The following is a 23,286-nucleotide window of genomic DNA, read 5'->3' on the forward strand; positions in this document are numbered from 1 at the left end:
ATTTAGGCAATTTCTATCTTTTAATTGGTATATTTGGACCATTCATATTAAGTTGATTATTGGTTTTGGTGGGTTAATATTGACTATGTTTGCACCTGTTTTTTATTTATTTGATTTGTTATTTGATCCCACTACCGTCACCTCTTTTCAAGCATGCTTTGGTTTTAATTGAGCATACTATATGATACCATTTTATACCTTCTATTTGTGTATCAATTACAATTAAACATTTGCCCTAGGGTTCACAATATGCATTTCTAACTAATTGAAATCTGCCTTCAGATAACACTATATTTCATGTGTAGGGTAGGTGCCTTACAACAAAGTAACTTCCAATTCCTCTTTCTCATCTCTTGGGACACTCCTGCCATCTATTTCACTTAGCTCTATGTTTTAATCAATTAATACATTGTTACTATTATTGCTTTAAACTGTTTTCTTTTAGATCAAGAATAAGAAAGAAATTTATTTTACTTCACTTATTCTTTCTCCAATCCTCTTCTTTCCTTTCATATAGGGAAGATACACTTATTCAAGCATATTACCTATATTATTTTCCTTCTGCTGTAAGGACTTCTTCTAAGATTTATTGCAGGCAGGTGTGATGGCAATAAATTCCCCCTAGTTTTTGTTTGTCTCTTTTTTTCTTTCACTTTTGAATGATAATTTCATTGGATGTGGAATTTTAGGTTTGTGGGGTTTTTTCCCCCAATCCATTTAGTATTTCACTCTACCTTTTTTTTTTCTTGTTTGCCTGAATAATTTTTAGAAGTCTGTTGTAATTCTTCTTGTTCTCCTTCAGGTAAGGTGATTCCCTCCCTTCCTCCTTCACCCTCAGCTTCTTTCAAGATTTTCTCTGTCATTGGTTTTCTACAGTTCAATTATGATACATTCCTATAAGTGTGTGTGTGTGTGTGTGTGTGTGTGTGTCTGTGTGTGTCTGTGTGTGTGTGTATCTGTGTGTTTGGTTTTGGTTTTGATGTTTCTTGTTGTCTGAGCTCTGAGATCTGCACTTCTTGTTTTCTTTAATTTGAGAAAGTTCTTAACCATTATTACCTTAAATATTTCTTCTGTTATCTTGTCTCTTTTTCTGGTATTCTTATGACAAGAATGCTATACTTTTTGATACTGTTCTTGGATGATCTGTTTGTTTTGTCATTCTTTTTTTCTCCTTGCATTTCAGTTTGGAAGACCCTATTGACTTATTTCCCAGTTTATCGCTTCTTTCCCTGGCTATGGACTATTGATGAGTCAGTCTACTGATGAGCCCATAAAAGGCATTTTCATTCTTGTTATACTATTTTGTGTGTTTGAAAAGGCTTTATTTTTTACAGCAGTTGTAGGTATACAGCAGAATTGAGCAGAGACACAGAGATTTCCCATATATCACCTACTTACACATATGCACAGCTTCCCCCATGTGCAACCAGAGAGGTACATTTGTGACACTTGGTGGGCTTAAGTTGACACATCATTGTTGCCCAAAGTACATGGCTTATATGAGGGTTCACTCTTAGTATTGCGCATTGTATGCAAATATATAATGACATGTATCCACTATTGTATCCTACAGAAAAGTTTTACTCTCCTAAAACTACTCTGCCCTCTGCCTGTTATCGCTGCCTCTCCCAAAGGACTGGCCACATTGATACTTTTACTATTTCTATAGTTTCGCCTTTTCCACAATGTCATAGAGTTGTGATCCTACATTATGTAGTCTTTTCAGATTGGTTCAGATTACTTTGTAATATGCATTAAGGGTTCTCCCATGTCTTTTTATGTCTTGATAGTTAATTTCTTCTTAGCACCAATATTTCATGGTCTGGACATACCTGTTTATTTATGAATTTACCTATTGAAGGACATCTCAGTTGCTTTAAGCTTTTGACAATTTTTAATGAACATCTACATGTAGGTTTTTGTATGAACATAAGTTTTCAACTCACTTGAGAAAATACAAAGGAGCACAATTACTGGATCATGTGATAAGAGTATTTTTAGTTTTGTTAAAAACTGCCAAACTGTCTTCCAAAGTGGCTGTATCATTTTGCATTCCCATCAGCAATGAATAAGGGTTCATGCTGCTTCACATATTTGCCAGCATTTGGTGTTGTCAGTGTTTTGGATTTTGGCCATTCTAATAGATGTGCAGTGGTATCACATTGTTTTAATTTGCAATTCCATAATGCCATAAATTGTTGAGTGTCTTTTCATATGTTTCTTTTCCATCTGTTTATCTTCCTTGGGGAGGTGTCTGTTCAGGTCTTTTGCCCACTTTTTAATCAGGTTGTTCATTTTCTTATCGTTGAGCTTTAACAGTTGTTTATATATTTTGAATAATAGTCCTTTTCCAGATCTGTCTTTTGCAAATATTTTCTCCCAGTCTATGGCATATCTTCTTATTTTGTGACAGGGTCTTTCACAAAGCAGCAGTTGTAATTTTAATGAAATCCAGCTTATCCATTAGTTTTTCATTGATTATTACTTTGATATTATATATAAAAAGTCATCACCATACCCAGGTTCATCTAGATTTTCTCCTGTTATAGGAGATTTATAGCTTTGAGTTTTATATTTAGGTATAATGCATGCATTTAAAGTTGATTTTTATAAAGGGTATAAGGTCTGTGTCGAGCTGTGTGTGTGTGTGTGTGTGTGTGTTTTGTATGTGGTTATCCACTTGTTCCAGCACCATTTATTGAAAGGCTATCTTTGTTCCATTGCATTACCTTTCTCCTTTGTCAGAGATCAGTTGACTGCACAATGGTATTGTAATAGCATTGTAGGGTGACAGGATAGCCATACTTGTTGTGAGCACAGCACAACATAGAGTTGATTAGTGATGGAAATTAATGTAACATTCTGTGTCAACTACACTTCAGTTAAAAACATAAATCCATTGTCTACATTTATGTGGGCCTATTTCTGGGCTCTTCCTTCCCTTTCATTGATTTATCTTGATACCACACTGTCTTGATAACTGTAGCTTTATGTTAAGTCTTGAACTTGAGTATTATCAGTCTTCTAACTTCTCCTCCTTCAATAATGTGTTTACTATTCTGTGTCTTTTATCTCTCCATATAAACTTTAAAATCAGTTTGTCAATATCAACAAAATAACTTCCTGCTATTTTTATATAGATTATATTGAATGTGTAGATCAGGTTGGGTGGAACTCATGTCTTGAGAATATTGAATCTTCCTATCCATAAACACGGAATAACTCTCTGTTCAGTTGTATGGTTGGCTCCTTTCATCGGTGTTTTGTAGATGCAGTCATACAGATCTTATCCATATTTTGTTAGATTTGTATCTAAGTGATTTTTTGTGTGCTATTTTAATTTTTTCATTTAAAATTCCACTTGTTTACTGTTAGTATACAGGAAACAAATTGATTTTTGTACATTAAACTTACACCCTACAACTTTGTTTATAACCATTTATTAGCTCCAGAAGTTTTTTGTTGTTGCTGTTGATTCTTTTGGATTCCCCACATAGATAATCATGTCATCTGCAAATAAAAGAGTTTTATATCTTCTTCCCAGACGGTATACCTTAAATTTCCTTTTCTAGTCTCACTGTGTTAGGACATCAAATAAGATATTGAAAGCAGTGGTGAGAAGGGACATCCTTGCCTGTTCCTAATCTTAGCAGGAAAGCTTCTAGTTTCTCATCATTAAATATGTTAGCTGTAGGTTGTTTGTAGATTTTTTTATCAATTTGAGACTAATTTGTTGAGAATTTGTGTCATGAATGGGTGTCAGATTCCGTCAAATGCTTTCTCTGCATCTGTTGATATGATCATGTGATTTGTCTTCTTTAGCCTATTAATGTGAAGGATTACATTAGTTGATTTTTGAATGTTGAACCAGTCTTGCATATCTGGGACAAACTGTAGTGTTTTTTTAGCATTTTTTTATTTCTATCATCTCCATTTGATTCTTAAACTTTCCATTTCTCTTCTTATATAATTCATCAGTTTTTTGCAGGTTTTCAACTTTTTCTATGAGAGCCTTACAATACTAATCTCCTGTTGGATAATTCCAACACCGACATCATATCTGAGACTGTTTACAATGGTTGTTTTGTTTTTAATACTGTGACTTTTCTACCTTTTATATGCTTGGGGATTTGCTGAAAACTGCACATGCAATAGAATGATAGGAATAAATAAATTTGCCTTTAGTTGGATGATTTATGTCAATACTGGTAGAAGGTTATAATTGAAGTTTGCAGGAGGTATAGGTGTCAGGAACTTCAACTTCCTCTAGTGTCCTTATTTTTATTTTCTTTTTTTGATTTTGAGTTTTCCTCTACGAGAGTCTGTGCCTTGCAACTCTTTCAGCTGAATTTGCTGCTCTTATACTGCAGTCTGCCTGATATAGTGGTGAGATGTTGTGGAGAAGAAGGCTCTATAATATTTCAATTAAATCTCAGTTATTCAGTGTGTATCACAGGGATGTTATCTTCAGAAGTGCTTCTCCACTGATATAGCTTTATTGCTCCTAACCACTTCTTCCTTTCAGATTGCAGTGTTTCTGATCTATTTCCTTGAACCCTTACACTGTCAACGATGCTGTTTTTTCTCCTTATTAAGACATTGCGTGTGAATGGGGCTTGAGTGAGAAGATTCCCAACTGATGAGCTTCTGACCAAGTCTTTCCTTCTGGATAACAGTCCTTCTGCGGCGTTGTGGAGAAAACCATTGATTTCACAATGGTTCCTCCTTCCTTCCCCTTCAGTGGAGGATTTTACTCAGTCTCCTTTTTGAGAACCCGGTAGGGTTTCTGGTATCAGTGCAAGAAAGGTTGGGGGGTCTCCTCTAAGACTGCAGTTCCAACGGATCTGTCGGTGCCGAGATGGTTGAAGCAATCTCCAGCAATTAAACAATGTTACCAATTAAATTTTCCTCCTACTTTGTGGCTTCAGTTGTGGCTAGGTAGTTCCATACCATATGTCTCTGGATGAATCTATCTTTTTAGGCTTTGTGGTAGCGATTTGTCCTGCAACTTTACTTCACTGATGGGTCCAAGAAAAGCAATTGGCTTTCACTTTGTCCAGCTTTTGTTGTTGTTGTTGTAAGAGAAAGAGTGACAACCTCAAAGATCCTTACATGTTGGAGCGAAACCAGGAGTCTCTGATTTTTAAATATTTTACAGAAGCAGATGTCTCAATTTCTATTTAATTGTGTTCCAATAGACTAAAAATAGCTCTTAAAAATATTACTAATGATCCTTTCACTTCTGCAAATTCTGTGAGTCCCTGAGACTATAAACTATGATATTTGTTTTGTAACTGATGATCGAGGCTTGAAATCACTATGAAATACACTGCAGAGAGCTACAGTTCAAGAGCTGTCCCATGATCTTCCCACTCAGGTGTTCTCAGTGGAATGCAAAAGCTAGAATTTGGCTTTTCTCCACCAACCCAATTAAGATCTCTTCCAGCTCATCAAGCTGAACAAAAATTACATTGAGGGCATGTGACAATGGAAAATAAGAGGACACGGCATGAAAGAGTTGGGCCAAGAAATGTTATGTTGAAATCTGAGTGTGAGGTATCTCAGTACAAGAGACATTTCTGAATAACTAGGTCATTAATGCAATACGAAAGGGCTTTGTAATTTGTAGGTTTTTCAATTTATTCTATTGGTTATTCCTTTAGGGGTTTTTTTTTAGATATTTTGATACTTTTTATAAAAAGGTATCACAACATTGGCATAACTGAGCACTTTAGTCTTTTGCAAGATAAACATTAGTAATATCAGACATGTTCCATAAAAAAAAAAAAAAAAAAACTCAGCTGAGAAATACTTCTTTAAGTTAATGTAACAGAATAGATACACCAGAAATCTGTACACCTTTTACCTCTTAGTAAATTCCCTAATAGTAACCTTGGAGACTTTTAGGTTCTAATATCAAAGCTGTTAAACAAAGTAATCATGAATTGATCTAAAATGAAACAGATTTTATTTCCATATAATATGTAGAAGAAAATACAACCTATCTTTGTTTCATATACACTTCCATCTTAATAATTTTATATTTCATTTTGTCACAAATGATACTTGTCATCTGTTTCTTTGGCATCATTACATTTTTAAAAATAAAAACAGCATGCTTTTACCTAAGTATTTATTTATCTCATATGTTTACCGGGATACTTCAACTGGTTTTGTACGTTAGGACATTTGCTGGCAGATGGGTCTCATACTTTCCCAGCTTTAGCTAATAAGCACAAAGTTGTCTCACAGATAAATGGGAGATTAGGTATATAGCATTTACCATGAATAACATAAACACACATAAAGAGAGGATCTAATCATGAGTTGATTCTTTAATCTTTTCAGCCCTAGTGGAGGGTGGGCTGAAATTCAACCATTTCTTCCCCGAGCACAAAGGACCACATGAAACACTTGAGATGCTTCTACCTAACACACTCTTTTGGAGCTAAAATAACAAAGACTAAGATCTGCTTAGATTTAATCCCTTAAAAAATATAAATGTTACAGACAACTAGACAAGCACCTTATTATAAATGAAACATGGTTTAGGGCAAAAGGCTTGAAGAAAATTAAACACTCAAAGGAATTTTTGCTTAACAAATACAGCTCATGAAATCTTATCTTCCATATATCCAAAAAAGTCTAGTTTTAGGTAGACTCAACGGAGACATCTGGAAAATTAGGTTATTTGAGTATTATTATTCTAAAAGTAACAGCTACAACAACAACATGATCAGCAGGTACCATGATTTGAAAAGAAAATTGTACTTGTTTTGATTCAATCAGTCTAAATGTAAGAGATAATTATTAAGCAGAATTTTAGGAGAATTATGTAAGACAGTTCATAATAGTTACATACACTAGGAATAACTCAGAAACTGAGACATAAGATTCATTCCTTTTGTGAGTAAAGCAAAAATATAGTGGATCTCATTGGCAAAGTCACCAAAGAGAAATGATCTCAGGCCAAAATTAGAGTAAACTCCTATTAAACATATTAACATATTTAAAGGAAGAAGGTACTAGTCAAAGTGGAATAAAGAATTTCTTGGTCCTTGGTCAGGGCTGAGGAATAAGAAGAGAGATACATGCTTTTGGGTCTCTAGCTCTGTTGTGAGACCTGTATATTCTGGTATATGAGTATTTATATGTTCCTTTCAGTATGTGTATCTTTATGGACTTAGTTATACGGAGATAGATCAGGTTATCAAATTATCCGCTACCTCCATTTTTGTTTCTGCTATGCCTTATTCACCTAGCAACATTATGAGTCTAATTTGCTATCCCCTACAATATGTCTACGGGAGAAGAATATGCTTATCAGTCAACAGAATCTTATTCAAGGTGGTCATACTTCTCATTATGAGTTAACATGCTGACTTTCCATTTTCACACATCCATCTTAGAATGTTTGGTTAACCAAGAAATTGATGTTGTGTTGAAACATCAGGCTTCTAAGCTTTCATGTTTAAGAGCTAGCTTTGGATGGACATACACTTACTCAGGTAATGCCATGCTGTGGAGATGAGATGCCCTTTTACAGATGACACCCAAGCGCCAAATAAGGTCCTTCTACAAACTTAAACAATTGTATTGGTCACCTTTTGAAATATATCCTTGATACCACCACTATTTACCACCTTGGTACAAAGCACCATCAACTCTCATCTGGAACCAAAGCCTCTGAACTTGATCTCTATAGTCTATTCCCCACAGAGCACACAGCCAAAGTGATTCTTTAAAATAGAAGAAAAAATAACATCCTTAGGGGAGAAATATCAATCCTTCTTTACATCCACCTTCCGGAACCCTGCTCTCTGAAAATTGGCCTCACCTCTTAACTTGGTTGTTGTTGACTCTGTTCCAGCTACTCTGATCTCTGCACTCCCTGCCTGGGATTCTCTTTCTCCCCCAGATCTCCTCCTTATTCCTTTCGGATCTCCACTCAAAGGTCACTTCATCTAAGAGGATTTAAAGATGGCCATCCATTTAATATAGTACTTCTTCCAAACCTGTCATTCTCTCTCTATACCCCTTAACTTACCTCCCTTTTATACAGAGAATGTCTACCATTCAACATATCACATGCTTATTTGTGGGCTGGAGGTGCAAGTTCCACAATAACAGCGACAAGTTTTTGCTCACCAGTGTGTGGAATAGGGGTTGGCACATAGACGGACTCAGTACAGTTTTTAATTTAACAGCTGCAAGAGAAAAATATGTCATAACAAAAAGGCTATTTGATTAAGTTCCGGGATTCTAAGTCTGCCTTTGCCCTCAAATAGGCATCTGTGTGACATCAGCAAGTCACTAGCTCTCTACCTTCAAGTTCTTTATCTGTAAGGTGGAAATATTAGCTCTGGAGCTCAAATCCTATATGTGAAGGATTTTACATGATAAAACCCTGAACAACTATGAGAGTTTTGGACAAATAAGATGCTCAAGCTTACAAACAGGATAGGTGGCCAAGTTGAGTGAGAACACTGTATTCTGAGTGTGTAATGGTGATTGTGAGTTTTGGTTCCTCCACTGACCAGCTCCATGATGTTGAGTCATTTACCCAACTCTTCTAAGCCTTATTTCCCTGGCAAATGAGAAACTCTTTCTTTTTTTTTTTTCAGTATGATTTTTTCCCACTCATTTTAAAGAAATCATATCTTATCATCAGGAAAAATGATATAACTAACAGTAACTAAGGACTTTTTATTAGCCCTTTTCCCATAGCTCATCGGCTAACAGGAATTTACAGAACATGCACAAGTGCCTAGCGCTGTTGTAGGTGTTTGGGATAAATCAGGGCACAAAAGAGACAAATACCTTGGCTTTGTGGAGTTTAACTTCCACAGTGAAGAGACAAATAAGCAATAAATACAGAAAGCAAATGAAATAGTATTTTGAAAGATGTTATATGGACAAAATAGTATAGTAAGGAACTGGGGATTATGAAAGGAAGAGGTCAGGTTGCAATTAAATAAGAGGTCATGACATTTGAGCACACAATCATTGAAAGACTCTTTTTTCCTCTTCCTCTTCTCCCTGCCTCACTTTTTTCCCTTAAAGTTTTGAAACTGTTGCTTCCATGCCTTGGCTATTGGAATGATGCAATGAACATAGGGATGCATAAAAAATTGAAACTATACTATAAATATATTTTATTAAAAATTATAGAATTATGTATTCCCACTGAGTAGTACATTGTACTATTATTGACAAAATACTATTATAAAATACCTTCAAAATTAGTTATTTAGTCTTTTCATGCAGGAATCTGTAAGCATCTTAGTTATGACATACAGGTGATCTCATTGGGTCTTTTAATATGGATTTCCTTAAAAGAAGTAATATTTTATATCCATTCATCAGTGGATGGACTGTGGGTTGTTTCCATAATTTAGCTATTGTAGATAATGCTGCTACAAACACCAGGGTGAATGTATCCCTTTGAATTCGTATTTTTGTATTCTTTGGGTAAATACCTAGTAGTGCAATTGCTGGATTGTAGGAAAGTTCTATTTTTAACTTTTGGAGGGACCTGCATATAGTTTTCCAGAGTGGCTGCACCAGTTTGCATTCCCACCAACAGGCCAAGAGGGTTGTCCTTCTTCTACATCCTTGCCAATACCTGTTGTTTCTTGTGTTGTTTTTAGCCATGAAGTTGTGGTATATATGAATGGAATATTACTCAGCCATTAAAAAGAATGAAATGTTGCCATTTACAACAATACGGATGGAGCTAGAGTATTATGCTGAAGGAAATAAGCCAGTCAGGGAAAGATAAAGACCACATGATTTCACTCATAAGTGGAATTTAAGAAACAAAACCAACGAGCAAAGGGAAGGAGGGGGGAGAGAGAGAGAGAGAGAGAGAGAGAGAGAGAGAGGCAAACCAACAAACAGACTCTTAACTATGGAGAAGAAACTGATGGTTACCAGAAGAGAGGTGGAGGAGGAGTTAAAGAGGTGATGAAGATTAAAGAGTACACATGTGATGAGCACTGGTGTTGTACGTAAGTGTTGAATCACTATACACTTGAAACTAATATTACACTATCTGTTAATTGGAATTTAAATAAAAAAAGAATAAAAAAAGCAATATTTTCATTGCAAATGAAATAAATACCCATTTTCTTTAAAACTCATGCATATTCTGTAGTCCAGGGTTTTGGGAATTCATGATTTTTAGTGTTAACTTTTTTATTCTTGGAAACATCCATAGAAGGGAATGGAGGAAGGACAGACTCCTCATTTGGCTTCCTAGGGCAGCTACATGCACACTGCCCAGGTAGTTGTACCTTGTAAGATGAGGGTGGCTAAAGCCTTGCGTGGCTTTGCAAAGGCTCTTTAGGCTAACACAATGAATCATTTCTCTCCATCAGCCTCCTGGATTTTATTGTGTGACTAAAGGAGCCACCAGAGGAGAAACTGTTGAGTTGGGCCCTCTAAGAGAGAGGTTGTTGAGATAGATTAGATTTAATAACTTTGGTCAACTACTCAACACAGAACATAGACATATGGACCAATCACTGTCTTAGCACAGATACTACTCCCATTTTTAGAAAAAAATTTATGCCCCAGTGATGACCTAGTTTTTAGGGCATGACTAATTACTAAAAAGTCCAGTGTAACAGAATAGTCACTTTTAGCCTAAAATCTGAAACTGAAGAACCACATCAGCATTTAGATTGTTATCTTTTTATAGTGACCCTCCTCTTTGTGTTTAAAACCTTTCTACCTACAAACTGGAGTTCAAGATTAGTGTCTATTTGTTAGGACTTCTGGAGTTCTTGGAAGTGATAAAGTGCTAGACAAATGCTATTATTTATAGTCTGTCCCCGTTCAATGAAAAGGATCCATAGACTGCTGCTGCCAAGAGTAGCATTAGTTACCCAGCCAGATAGTTTCATTTCAAGGTTCCCATTGGTTGAGACTGAACAGAATTCTTGAGCAATGAAAATCATGGCACTCCCTTGTGACTAGAGAAGCCTGTTTCAGACCCAAGCTCCCTCTGGTTTCTGGTGGTGTCTGCCTTACACGGGTTCTCACATGGTTTGCCATGATGACCAAAACCATTTTGCCAAGGAATAAATTATGGATGTGACAAGCAACCATCTCTAGTCTCAAACCCAATTCATTTGCTTTTCTCATTTTCATTTTCAACTTTTTGGCCAAGATTTATCTCTGTTATAAGGAGACAAATACCAGTAGGCCAGGTTCCTATATGCCTACATCTTCCATTTGGTCCTTCATTTGGTGTAAGACCATGTATCAAGGGAGGGAAAGGTGGTTGAGGAGTGAGGGGGAGGGAACAAAGTATACAAATATGGAGCAAAACATCTCAACTGAGTTAAACAAATAATTATTGAATATCTGCTATGTACAGGACTCCATGTAAGACACAGTATATAATCAGAAACAATGAAGAGCTTAGTCATTTAAGTAAATACAAATACCTTAAGATAAATATAAAGTTCTATGGTATATCAGAGAGAAATACGACAGAAATTATTTGTGATATGCAAAAGATTCATTCACTAATTCACTCATTCATTCATTCACATATTATGCATTTGTAGAGCAGTTTGTCCTCAAATTTGGCTCTCCAGGATTGTGTTAATGGTACAAAATGTACTTGGTAACATTTCCCCTCTTTAGACTGTTTTTCTAGAATGTAAATGATTTGTTTTATGGTCTCTAAGCATACCAAAAAGACAAAACTTATGACAAAAACCATCCCTACATAAAATTTACTGAGAGTTAACTAAGGCACCAACTATAAACAATAATTTTCTATAAATCAGGATCCTACTCATCTCCATGAGTGTCTAGATGTTACCTGGACAAGTTACTCTGTGCCTCAATGTCTTCATCTATGGAATCTGAATATTAAGAGCTACCACCTATCTAGAGATTTCTACGTGCCAGATGCTCTCTTAAGCAATTTATACTATTAACTCATTTAATTCTCAAAGCAACCCAGTCAGGTAGATACTACTATCCATGAGGAAATAGACACAGAGATTAAGTTAGGAGATTTAACAATTGGCAGAGAGAGAATATGAACCAAGGCACACTGGCCCCCAAATCCAGTCTCTTAAACATTATACTACTGTCTCTTGGTTAGCAATTGATAATCCTAGTAAATCTCCTTAAGGTGGTTTGAAGATTAAATGTGTAAAATTAAATATGTAAAACGCTTATAATAGTTTCTGGTGCATAGTAAGAACTCAATAAATATGAGATACTTAGCTGTTTATGCTTCATCCTCCTTTTCTAGAAACACAGTGTCAAAAGTTGACATCTTTAAAAATTAGTAACTGTGGTTTCTTTAGTTGCCCCAGTTAATAGAAAAGTGTTCATTAAAGCCACATCATTTTACATCCGTTGAATTAGCAAAAATTAAATATAGTAATAGCCAAAGCTGGGACTCTGACAAAATACATTGGCGTGTCCCTTTCAATAGTAATGTTTTGCAGAAACTTGAAAAAATATATTCCTTTTTATTTGTGAACCCTCTCACTTCTTAGGTGGAAGCATATTGTGGGGAAAGCAGCCAAGTCTTCAGATAGGACGGTCCTGGTTTCCAATTCTGACTCAGATGAGGAGGAAAATACAAAGCGGTCCTTCCACTTACTAGTTAAGTCACCTGGTTGTATTAGTTACCACTCTGAGTATTTTTTTCTTCCATCTGCAAATTGGGATGTCACTTGCCTCAAAAAATGTATTATAGGACATAATGCAGGTATTATATGGCGTTTTGTATGGACTGAACATGCATTAGTTTGCTTTCCTTAGATATATGTTCCATGGGATGATCCCAAGGAAATGAGTCAAAAAAAAAAAAAAGCTGGTATATAATATTGTAAATTTTTAATAAAAATTATAAAAGTTAATAAAAATTTAATAAAAATTATAACAAACTAAAGGCTCATTAATGGAAATAAATATATTAAGTTGCATTGATATTGTGATCCCTATGCAGTTACTTATGTTAAACACAAAAATACATGACAAATTAGAAGTTATTATTTATTTTTATAATTAAAACATTGAAATTATCATTTTTTAAATGTTTATTTATTTTGAGAGAGAGAGCGTACACATGTGAGTAGGGGAAGGGCAGAGAGAGGGGGAGAGAGAATCTCAAGCAGGCTCCACGCTGTCAGCACAGAGCCCAGTAAGGGGCTCTATCCCACTAATTGTGAGCTCATGATCTGAACTGAAGTCAAGAGTTGGATGCTCAACTGACTGAGCCACCCAGTCACCCCAAACATTGAAATTATTTTCTTATAACTTCTATGTATAAAAAATTTTGGCCCTAGAAGATGCCATATAAAACAACTGTTTTAAAACATTTTTCCCTGTTGGCTTCCGTCATTGTTGGGAACATGTTATTTGTCTAGTAAATAATTTTTGATATCATTAATACGAACTCACAAGTACCTTTATCTGAATATACTTCCTCTGAGAATAACTAAAGTGTTCTAACATTTATGTTTATGTTTCCTCCTGAGCATTAATGATCTTCCTTTACTGCACACTTAATTCAGACGGTTCTAGAACCAGTGTTGCTGCAGTAAAAACAGTACTAAAAACGTCCCAGTTTTTCAATTCCTTATCATATATACAAAATAAGGATTAAATATTTACTGAACATTATTGAATAGTTTTATAGTTGACAATGTTGAACTATTTAAAGCATTATCATTTCCCTCTTTCTATTTCTTGTCACCCAACCAGCATTGTTATCGATTTATTAAATATTAGTTAACTTACAAAACTCCTTTAAAATGTACTTAGCAACTTAGATAAACTAGATACTAATTTTTTTTCTTATAAAACCAAAAATTATATATGTTGTAAGTTTTATGTGTTTTTATTTTGGATATGTTACTGTCGCAATTTCTTATTTTTTGCTTACAAAATGCCCCAGTTTCACTTTTGCAGAGAAAAGCTTAGACTGGTTTAAAAAAATGTGCTTTGTGATATTTTTAGCTTTTTCATATATATTCTGTCTTCCTAAGAAGCAAAGAAATACAGAGCTTCTGTGAAAGAAAAAAGAAGAAAGGAAGGGGAGGAGAAAAGTAAAAAGGAAAAAAAAAAAACTTTCCACATTACTTCTTTGAAGGATTCAAGAATTAAGGATAAAATTGTATATAAATTGTATGTAGGAAGATGAGGGGTACCTCAAATGCCAGAAAGAAGGTTGCTAGTGCATTCATGGGGAGGACAACACCAAAGGCCTTTGCTCAGTGAGAAGACTTGATTCTACACGAGATTCTGTAGATGAACTGAATTCACCAGCATTAACTTGAGTGTATCATCCATTAATATGCCAAGTTTTAGCAAAGAAATCTCAGATCCACATCAGCCTCTACGGGAATCGCTGACACAGGTGGAAAGATTTATCACATTTGATAGTATCAATTAAGATGCTGAAAAATTTCACTTGGACTAGAATCCTTTAGATTGCTCATAATTTAGTTTGAAAATCCTGTCCAACAGAAAGTTTTCATTCATCCCCCAAGATAACAAAGGTGGGAAAAAGAAAGACAAAATGGAAACACATTTTATTAGCACTTTCTATTTGGAGGAGGTTGTAATATTATGGAGAAAATGGAAGCTATCTTTCTCAATGAAAGCTTCAATAAATATACTATATTTATTTTATTTATGCAGTTAAGAAGTAAAGGACACTATTAAATGAAAGCATAAAATAGAAGTTTGGCAGAATCAGAAAAAACAGGAAAGAAGAAAAGCTAATGACGAATTTCAGAAAAAATATATAAAAGCTTGGGATTTTTAAGGAAGCTCTAAAAGTTGACTCTCTTGATGAAATGTTAGGATATGATGAAGCAAAAAGGTCAAACGCAGTCAACAATTTTTAGGTATAACATATTTAACTTTAGAGGGCAAAGTCTATTACAGTGTTGCCTCTACCATGGATTTGTAGGTATCCTATTATTTATTTCAAGCTACACTACCATTTGTAAAAAGGCTTATGTTAAAAATCTACCCTGGGTAACCATGTGGTTGATGAAATTATCACACCAACATCCAGTTTTTTGCTTTTTGAGTCAAAATGCTTTATCAGTTTTAATATGGTCATGATGCCGGTTTTCCCCTCAATTATGAGAGAGCTAACTAAGTTCATGGAAAGTGAGAAAGGGTGTTTTCTGTTCAACTGGACAAATTAAGCTTGCTCATTTGAAAAAAAGAAAAATGTACTGGAAATTTGAAAGTGGCAAGGGGATTTTGAGCCTGACATTGTTTCTCTCTACTTAACAAATTCATTCTGAACTTTAAAGAGTCTAATTCATAATTAAGACTCAGATATAAGTAAAGAATAGGAGGCAAACAATAAGAACAGAGTGACAATTAATTCTCTCCATTTAAATTATCTCCCAAATATTATGGCTTAAGGTAAAACCAACACGTTAATAACTGTCATTTCCAAAAGCTTGACTAACCAATAAGTACACATCACTTCATGTCCATTTCTCATCTATTTTAAATGGAACAAAGTGATTTTCAGGAGTTTGGAAGTGCATAATTACATAGACTAAAGTCTTTGGACTTTGATCATAATTATAGTGCTTTATCCATCCATCACTTGTTGCTTGAGGACTGTTCCTTGGCGAGTTATTTAAAGGAGATAGGAACTCTGTCAGGACAAATTTGAGCTGCAAAACAGCTAATCAGAAACTTGGCTCTCTTGACTTAAAACAGATTGAAAATTGCTACTTTAATCTCACAATCCATTTGGCTCTTAAGTAAAGTGAGAACATGAAGTCTCTCTTTAGGAAGGCATGTGTCTGTTGTTCATATCATTGGGTACCTTTTTTCAAGCTTCCTATTGGGACACTGGGTACAAGTTTGTCTCGCTATATGGTCTCAGAATTGGTTGTGCAAACAAATGAATCATCTGCAGTGCTTGATAGAAAATGCTAGTTTTGCATTCCTTCCCCTCACCCTCAATTTCCCAGAGAGATGTATCAATGTAATTGTAAACCTAAAATTAACTGGGAACCTTATAGCATCAGAAGGCCTAGAGCTGTTTTTTCAATAGTGGACTGAGAACTACATGAATCAGAAAGGTTTGTTTTGTTTACAATGTCATCCAAAGGCTCCACCTAGACTTATCAAATCATAGTCTCAGGCTGTTGATAGAACATTTCTCTGAATTCCAGAAAACATCAGAAATGAAAATGTACATCACTATGTTTTCCTGAAAGCCAACTTGGATGTTACAATTTTGGGCATCAGTTACCATCTAAGAGTTGAATATAATATACCTCCATGGAAAGCATGTTGAGGAACTTGAACAGAGGCTACTAACAGAGATAACCCCTTCCAATTTGCTGCCTCCGGGGTGGGTGCTTTGCATTTGCAGTCCTCAGCAAGCAGGTGTCTTCCTACTCTCCCATGAACTCCGTTGTATTAGCTCTATATATGTAATTCTACATTGGATTCCCTGAGGTCTAGGACTATATCTCACTCTCATCTTCTACTGCCCCCACTCAGCACCAAAAAATAAAAATAAGTAAATAAAATAAAATAGTTTCTGGAATTCTTTAAACAAATCAAAACCAAAAAAAAATAGTTTGAGTTTCTACATCTACAATTTGAGGATAAAAATCCTTTACGTGGTGAATTAGTTTCCTATTGCTGCTGTAACAAGTTACCACGAACTTGTGGTTTAAGCCGATACAAATGCGTGATCTTACAGTTGGGTAGGTCAGAAACCTGACATGGCTCCCGCTGGATTGAAATCAAGGTACTGGCAGGGCTGCATTCCTTCTGGATGCTGTAGAGGAAAATCTGTTACCTCGCCTTTTCCAGCGTCTAGAAGTGCCAGCCTTCCTTGGCTTATGATCCCCTTCCATCTTCAAAATCTGTTAAGATGTTTTTCACATCACAATTTTGACTCTTTTTCTCCCTCCAATTTCCATTTTTAAGGAATCTCATGATTACATTGAACCCACATGGGCAATCCAAGATTGGCCTAATTTAAGGTCAGCTTAAACCTTAATTCCCCTTTGCTGTGTAATATATCATATTTACGGGTTCTGGAGATTAGCACCTGGCCATCTTTGGGGGCCGTTATTCTGCCTTTCACACCTGCCCACCTCCCAGGTGGATGAGATATGTAAGGCACCAGGAATACTTTGTTAACCGTAAAGTTCTATACAGTTCTAATAAAATGATTAATATGTTCTGTGGTAGAAATCACATTGAACTGGATCATGAGACTTAAATTCTAGGTCTGGTTCTGCTTCTATTTTGTTCTGTGATTTGGGGAAAATCACTTTACCCTTCTGGGATTCAGATTTCTCAATTCTGAAGTATAAGTACTGAGAGAGACAAGCCAAGATCATGCCAAGACCCATAATTGTTGTCCTTAATTCAAAGATGATATAAAGCAAAATGGAACTTCAGGTATGCCCGCATGAGGACACAATTGTTGCTGGAAAGGAATCCCCAGTCTAGCTGATGTGCTACACACACAGAAGCACAACTGAGCATTACACTAAGGGAATGCATTTCAGAGTTCTGTTGGGTTCATATATAATCCTCCAAGTCCCAGCCATGAACAGTAGATCAGAGGTTGCAATCTCTGATTACTTTATGAGGAAACTTTTACTTAAATAGCTTAAATGATTTCATGAATGTCATACAGTCAGTTAGTGATGGAGTTTAGACTGTGATTCATATCTTTTAACAAGTTCTATGTGCACTGAACTAACACACTTCCCCGCCTCTCTCCCAAATAAATGCACTTACAGCAAAGGAGTAGCATACAGAATTGTAACCCGTCATACTTCGGGCTAACCACAAATGATCATAAAGTTCTTTGAGAACTTATTCTGGTGAATATTGTAAGGCTTTGAAGCAGTTTCTTGTTGGTTACAACTGATGGATACGTTAGTCCCTGTTGACAATTTGTACCTTCATATTTCTTTAGGAACCAATTCTTCCTGCCTTCTGCCTTGCTTCAATTCAAGCACTGATAGAGACAATACACACAGACCGTTGCATGCTGGCTTGTTACAGACAAACAGTGATTATGGACATGGCTAAAATGAATGGAGCAACTTACTAAAAACTGGTTTGCAATGGATGGATACATCCTTTATCTCACATATTAAATTGTATTATTATATGTTATATCAATTCTGCAAGTCTTTGTATGTGCATAAAGAGCACTGTGGGAGTATATTTCATCTTCATACTTGCCATGATCCTGATAGGAGTAAGAGCACTTGAAAAAAGAGTGATTGTAGAGAATTTAATGAAGAGACTATGTATCAAGGTACAAGGAATAGGATAGGGCTTTTTGGAGTTAATCATGGCTGAGACTGGCTACCACCTCTAAGCTTGAAAGAAAGGGAGAGTAGGGACCAGTTACTTGAACTCAAGACATTTGGACCTGTGGCAAGGGCATCTGACAGGACCTGCAGCCTTTAGTAAAAAAATCCAACAGGGAAGTGGCCTGGGAAACATATATCCTAACTTCATTCCTATGCTCTTTTAACCCAAGAGGAAACCAGAGGATAAAGGAAGTGTCAGTGTAGTCTTTAGAAGTAAGCTTCCAGAAGAACAGAACAAGAAGAAGAATGGAGGACACATGTGGAGAGGCAAGTGGAGGGCACCCAACACAGAAGTACACCTGCCTTTCTGTGATTTCATCTGATAAATGAAATGATCTTCCACTATAAGTTCTCTGTCACCACACTTCCTTTTGGGATATATTTAGAAAACAGAGTGAATAAAGTTGACCTTTCAGCTAGTACAGCATAACATTTTCAATCAATATGTAATTTACACAGGAAATACTTCTTACTCATCCATACACCATGTTAGCAGTTTGAGCTTTTTTGAATAGAGGGGACTGGCAAAAAGAACACAAAATCATCTTGCAAGTGGTTCAAATTTTAATGTTTCATTTTCTCTCATTTTTAGCCCTTGGCTATCATATTATGTTCAAGATTTAATCTTGGTTCATTTTTATTATCACTTTAACTGCTTTATTTTCAAAAAATTATATTTTGAAAGAAATTAATCTTTCTTTTAGAATTACTCCATTAAAAAATCTATTTTAAAAACTAGATGGCAATTCTAAAAAAAAAAAAAAAAAACAACACAGGATGAAAGATGGCCTCGATTATTACCCGACAACACACTAACAGAGATTTAGCTTCTAAAATGCTAAATTTTAGATTCATCTTGAGTTTTTAATCTATTAAAATGTAAACAGAACTTATTGTTCACTTTTCATTTTTAAGAAAATGGTAACTTACCCACTGGCTCTTATGTATTTATCTAGCATAATTTCATCTATGCTTTGATATTTTGTGAAAACCAAGTTATCAATAAAATGACAAGGCTTGTGATTTTTCCCACCTTTTCCTCTTCTTTGTAATGGTCAATGTCATCACAGGGGAATCTAAGCTGTATGGTTTTCATGCTTCTGTGGTTATCAGAAGTTTTTGCAAAGACTAAAGTAAATTAGGATCAATACTGGGGCAGAAATAAACGTATAGTGTCAATATTTTTAGGTGCAAAGGAAAAAAAACAGTGAAATCACAATTTTAACTGAGAGAATGATTATCATAGTACTTTGAAATTGGCTTTTTGGGAATGGCATTAACATTCAGTAATAAATGGTAATAGCATCCCTCATTTATCCTATTCTGTGATAGAAGGAAATCATGCATTAAAGTAGCTTGGAGTTAAAAATAACAAGATATCTTGTTCTTTCCTCTTTTGAAAATTCCCTTTCATGACTTCTTTCAAAAGACAAGGTCAGGAAAAAGACAGATTTAACTATGTAGATGACGATGATTATGGAATGATTAAATTTGGTCTTTCTTAAAATAGATTTTGTAAACTGAGAACTACAAGGGTTGTCTGCTAAGAAAAAGCAACTCAAACCCATTCACTCACTAGGCGTTAAAGCGAATATTGTTTATTCTTACTTTGGCAATATACAGTATCGCAGGTTTCTTATAGTGATAATCCACTTATTCATTTACTCACTAAGCAGGATAGATAGGAAAATAATAATAATTCAGCTCTTAAAGTCTGTGGCAAAACATTTAAAATATTTGAGGAAAATGTATCTGTTATTAAATATATAAGTATCGCTGAGTTAAATAAATGAACATCACAGCCATATCTTACCCATTTTGGTATTTCCAGTGACTTGCACAGGGTAGATAGATGATCAGCAACGAACTTTTTTCTGCTCTTTATTTGCCACTTAAGTTTTAATTACAAATAGAGAGGACACCATCTTGCCTAACACCATTTATCAGGTGAATAAATGTTTCCTGACCCCGCCCCCCCGCCACCCCAGGCCACTATCTCACAGCTCCCCATGAGCTTTTGTCCTTTCCCCAGAAACAACACTCACCATGATTAAAGCTCAGGGCATTTGGCAAAATGTAAAACTATTTTAAAGTATCATGGGTATTTTGAATTTTACAACATGTCCAAAACAGATGATTTTTGCTCCATGAATTAACAGGTTGCGGGGACAGTTTGAGACGCAATTTTCTCATTTATTTATATTTAAAGGCTTCTCTTGTCAATCACTAGAAATGCCTCTAAGGCAGAGGTATACAGGATTGACGTGTGGGTTTCTAGTCAATAGAAGAAAGTTTCTTCTAGAGCTGAGGTAGATCCAAGTACCTATTTAAAAAAGATATCCACAAGGGAAGCATTATACAGCAAATGTTTCACCAGAGCTATGCTCGTAGAATAACATTTCAAAAGAATTTCAGTAGGATAGAAAATTTTGTGTCTGGAAACAAACTTTGAGAACCAGAAAATGTTGGGTATTTTGCTCTTTATTGACCCAATCCCAAACTCCACTAAATCTAATTTTCAAAGTATCCAAGAACATCAGCTCCAGGGCCGTCCATTTTTGTTAACATTGTCGTTTATGGCAGACAGTAAGGCAGGAATCCAATCACCACTTACATTTCCTATTTCAACCTGGAAAACCACAAACTTGCTTCCTCTCTGTCTCTCTCTTTCCTTTTTCTTCCTCTCTTTTCTTTCTCCGCCATTTACCTTTCTGCTTTACTTTTCTGCTTCTGCTTTCTCAGACAGCCCACCAGAAACCTCACAGGAAGAGGAGCAAAGTCTACATAGTCCACATTAGTGTCCTACATGGTGACAAGTCATATTAATGAAAAAGATCACACATCTTCCGTAATTGCCTAGGCAATTTGACAGTAACTGAGCCCTTCCCAGAGAGCCCACTCCACTTCTAGTACAAGGTTCCAATAAGCACCAGTGGTGAATGACAAGTTAACCCCTTTGGAACCTCACCATTTTCAACACTCAGAGGACCTCTCTCATTAGTCTTATAAAATAAAGTATGAAATTCCAACACCAAATCTCATGCTGTTAAATTAACAACATCACACTGCTACATACGACTTAAATATCTCCCATAACTTTATGACTGGAAAAACACTGTTCAGATTTCATTTACCAGTTTAAAAATAGCAAACTCTAATTTGAAACACATACACACACATCGTGCATGCTCGCTAATATTCCCTCTTAGTACTAGGCAAATGTTTCTTCCTATAAACATAAATAAAATTCAGTATCATCATAAATTTTAAAAGTCAGATTTGTCAAAAGATGATGTTTGTTATGAAACAAATCAAGAAGAAAATATTTCTTAGAGTCAGAATGACAAGCCACAATCTGGCAGCATAACAATGGCTACTTCATCTATTTTTAATGTATAAATCAAAAGTATTCTGTGTTTATTTTGACTCGAAGATAGACCACAGATTATTATGTCCCTGTCCAATGACATTTCTTTTTCTTGGGTGGGTGAGTGCTGAGCAAGGCAAAGAACAGAGTTTAAACATCTTCAAGGGGTGTGACAATTTTTCAAGAAACCATGGGAAAATTGTCTTCCACCCTTGTCACTTCGTAGATCCAGACATGAACTAAAATCAGAAAAGATGCCCACAGACCACTATCAGTTCACAGAAAGTCCAAAATAATATCACTGTGCTCATAAACAAGGAGGGGTTGCCCTTTGTCCACAGCAGAAACACTCATAATACATAAGGCACTCCAATTAAGTTTTGATAGAAGTTACGTCACGTTTCAACTCACCGCTGGATGTATGGGTCGGGACAGTACTGTAGGGTGGCACACCGTGAAGTTTCACAATTCATTTCCTCCAACTCTTTTTGACAGTCAACAAGTGGAGAACAATTATATAACATATACACATATACCTGTGTATATATAGATATAAAGCCAGGAGCCTAAAAGCAATAGGGTCAAATGCTATCAGACATAGAAGTTTAGACACTTCCCCCCTTCACACACATTTGCAAAGAGGCGGAGCGTTTCTTGATTTTAGCCAATGAGATTTGTCAAGTGACTAAAACCTCAGAAACACTTGATTCTTACCAGCTGGGCATCCTCTCTAAAGTTGTTCTTCCCCCTCTACCACGGCTTTAGAGTCCTGGAGGTATAGTGGCCACACTTGTGGGCAACTTGGAGGCATCGCCGAACTTCTGGTCTCTCCGGTGATTGGATGCTGGCATGAATGGCATCAGAGTTTAATTTCAGCAGCCTGGACTTTTGAAACAGAACTAAGCTGATGAGTGTCCACCCTGCTTAAGTTAATTAATGTTTCCTTGTATCTGCATACTGATATGAACTGAGGACTTCTATAACTGCTCCTGGTGCTTTTTTTTTTTTTTTTCCCCAGAGCTGCTTAGGAAGGGTGTGTGTGTGTGTGTGTGTGTGTGTGTGTGTGTGTGTGTGTTTTCATCTCCACCTCCCCGCCCGCCTCTCCCCTCCCCCCCCCCCCAACTTCATTCTCCCTTTCAGCCAACCGCCTGTTGTGGTCACAATCTCAAATAGCAAAGACAGGGAAATTCCTTGATTATATTTAACCTAGAACTCACTCTTCGTCTCAACTAAGAGAAAGAGATATCCATTCACATCCCTTAGAAGTTTTGCCTGCCACGAATAAAAGAAAATAACCATTACTGAGTTGGGTTTTTTTAATATCCTACCTCAAACACACGCACATGGTTTTCTTAAAGTGATAATAGTATATTACTTCAGACTCTTTTGAAGCTTACAAAATCATTTCAAATTGCCTGTTATTGAAAACATTCTAGGTTTACTTCAACCTCTATCAGTCTGTTGTACTTTCTTACTACGTTTTCCTGTTTTTGCTGGTTTGAGTTTCACTTTGGCTCAACCTACTTTAGAGTAAAATCATTAAATTGC

At 35.8% G+C, this 23,286-nt stretch overlaps 1 protein-coding gene across 7 annotated transcripts in view; it reads right to left on the reverse strand.

The window, feature by feature from the left end:
• The window catches only part of TP63 (tumor protein p63), a 230,474-nt gene extending 207,797 nt beyond the window's left edge, over positions 1–22,677 (reverse strand). For 3 of the 7 annotated variants that reach the window (XM_045502607.1, XM_045502606.1, XM_045502603.1), the window contains exon 1: positions 22,150–22,316. In XM_045502607.1, coding sequence (XP_045358563.1) covers positions 22,150–22,262 — 113 coding nt within the window. In that variant the 5' untranslated portion in view covers positions 22,263–22,316. Of the gene's footprint in view, positions 1–22,149; positions 22,322–22,452 lie in introns of those variants that run through there. The other 4 variants (XM_045502599.1, XM_045502598.1, XM_045502600.1 and 1 more) reach the window with 3 other exon arrangements.
• Positions 22,678–23,286: the final 609 nt, after the last annotated feature.

Source organism: Leopardus geoffroyi, chromosome C2 (genome assembly GCF_018350155.1).
Source record: "Leopardus geoffroyi isolate Oge1 chromosome C2, O.geoffroyi_Oge1_pat1.0, whole genome shotgun sequence".
Taxonomy (NCBI): domain Eukaryota; kingdom Metazoa; phylum Chordata; class Mammalia; order Carnivora; family Felidae; genus Leopardus; species Leopardus geoffroyi.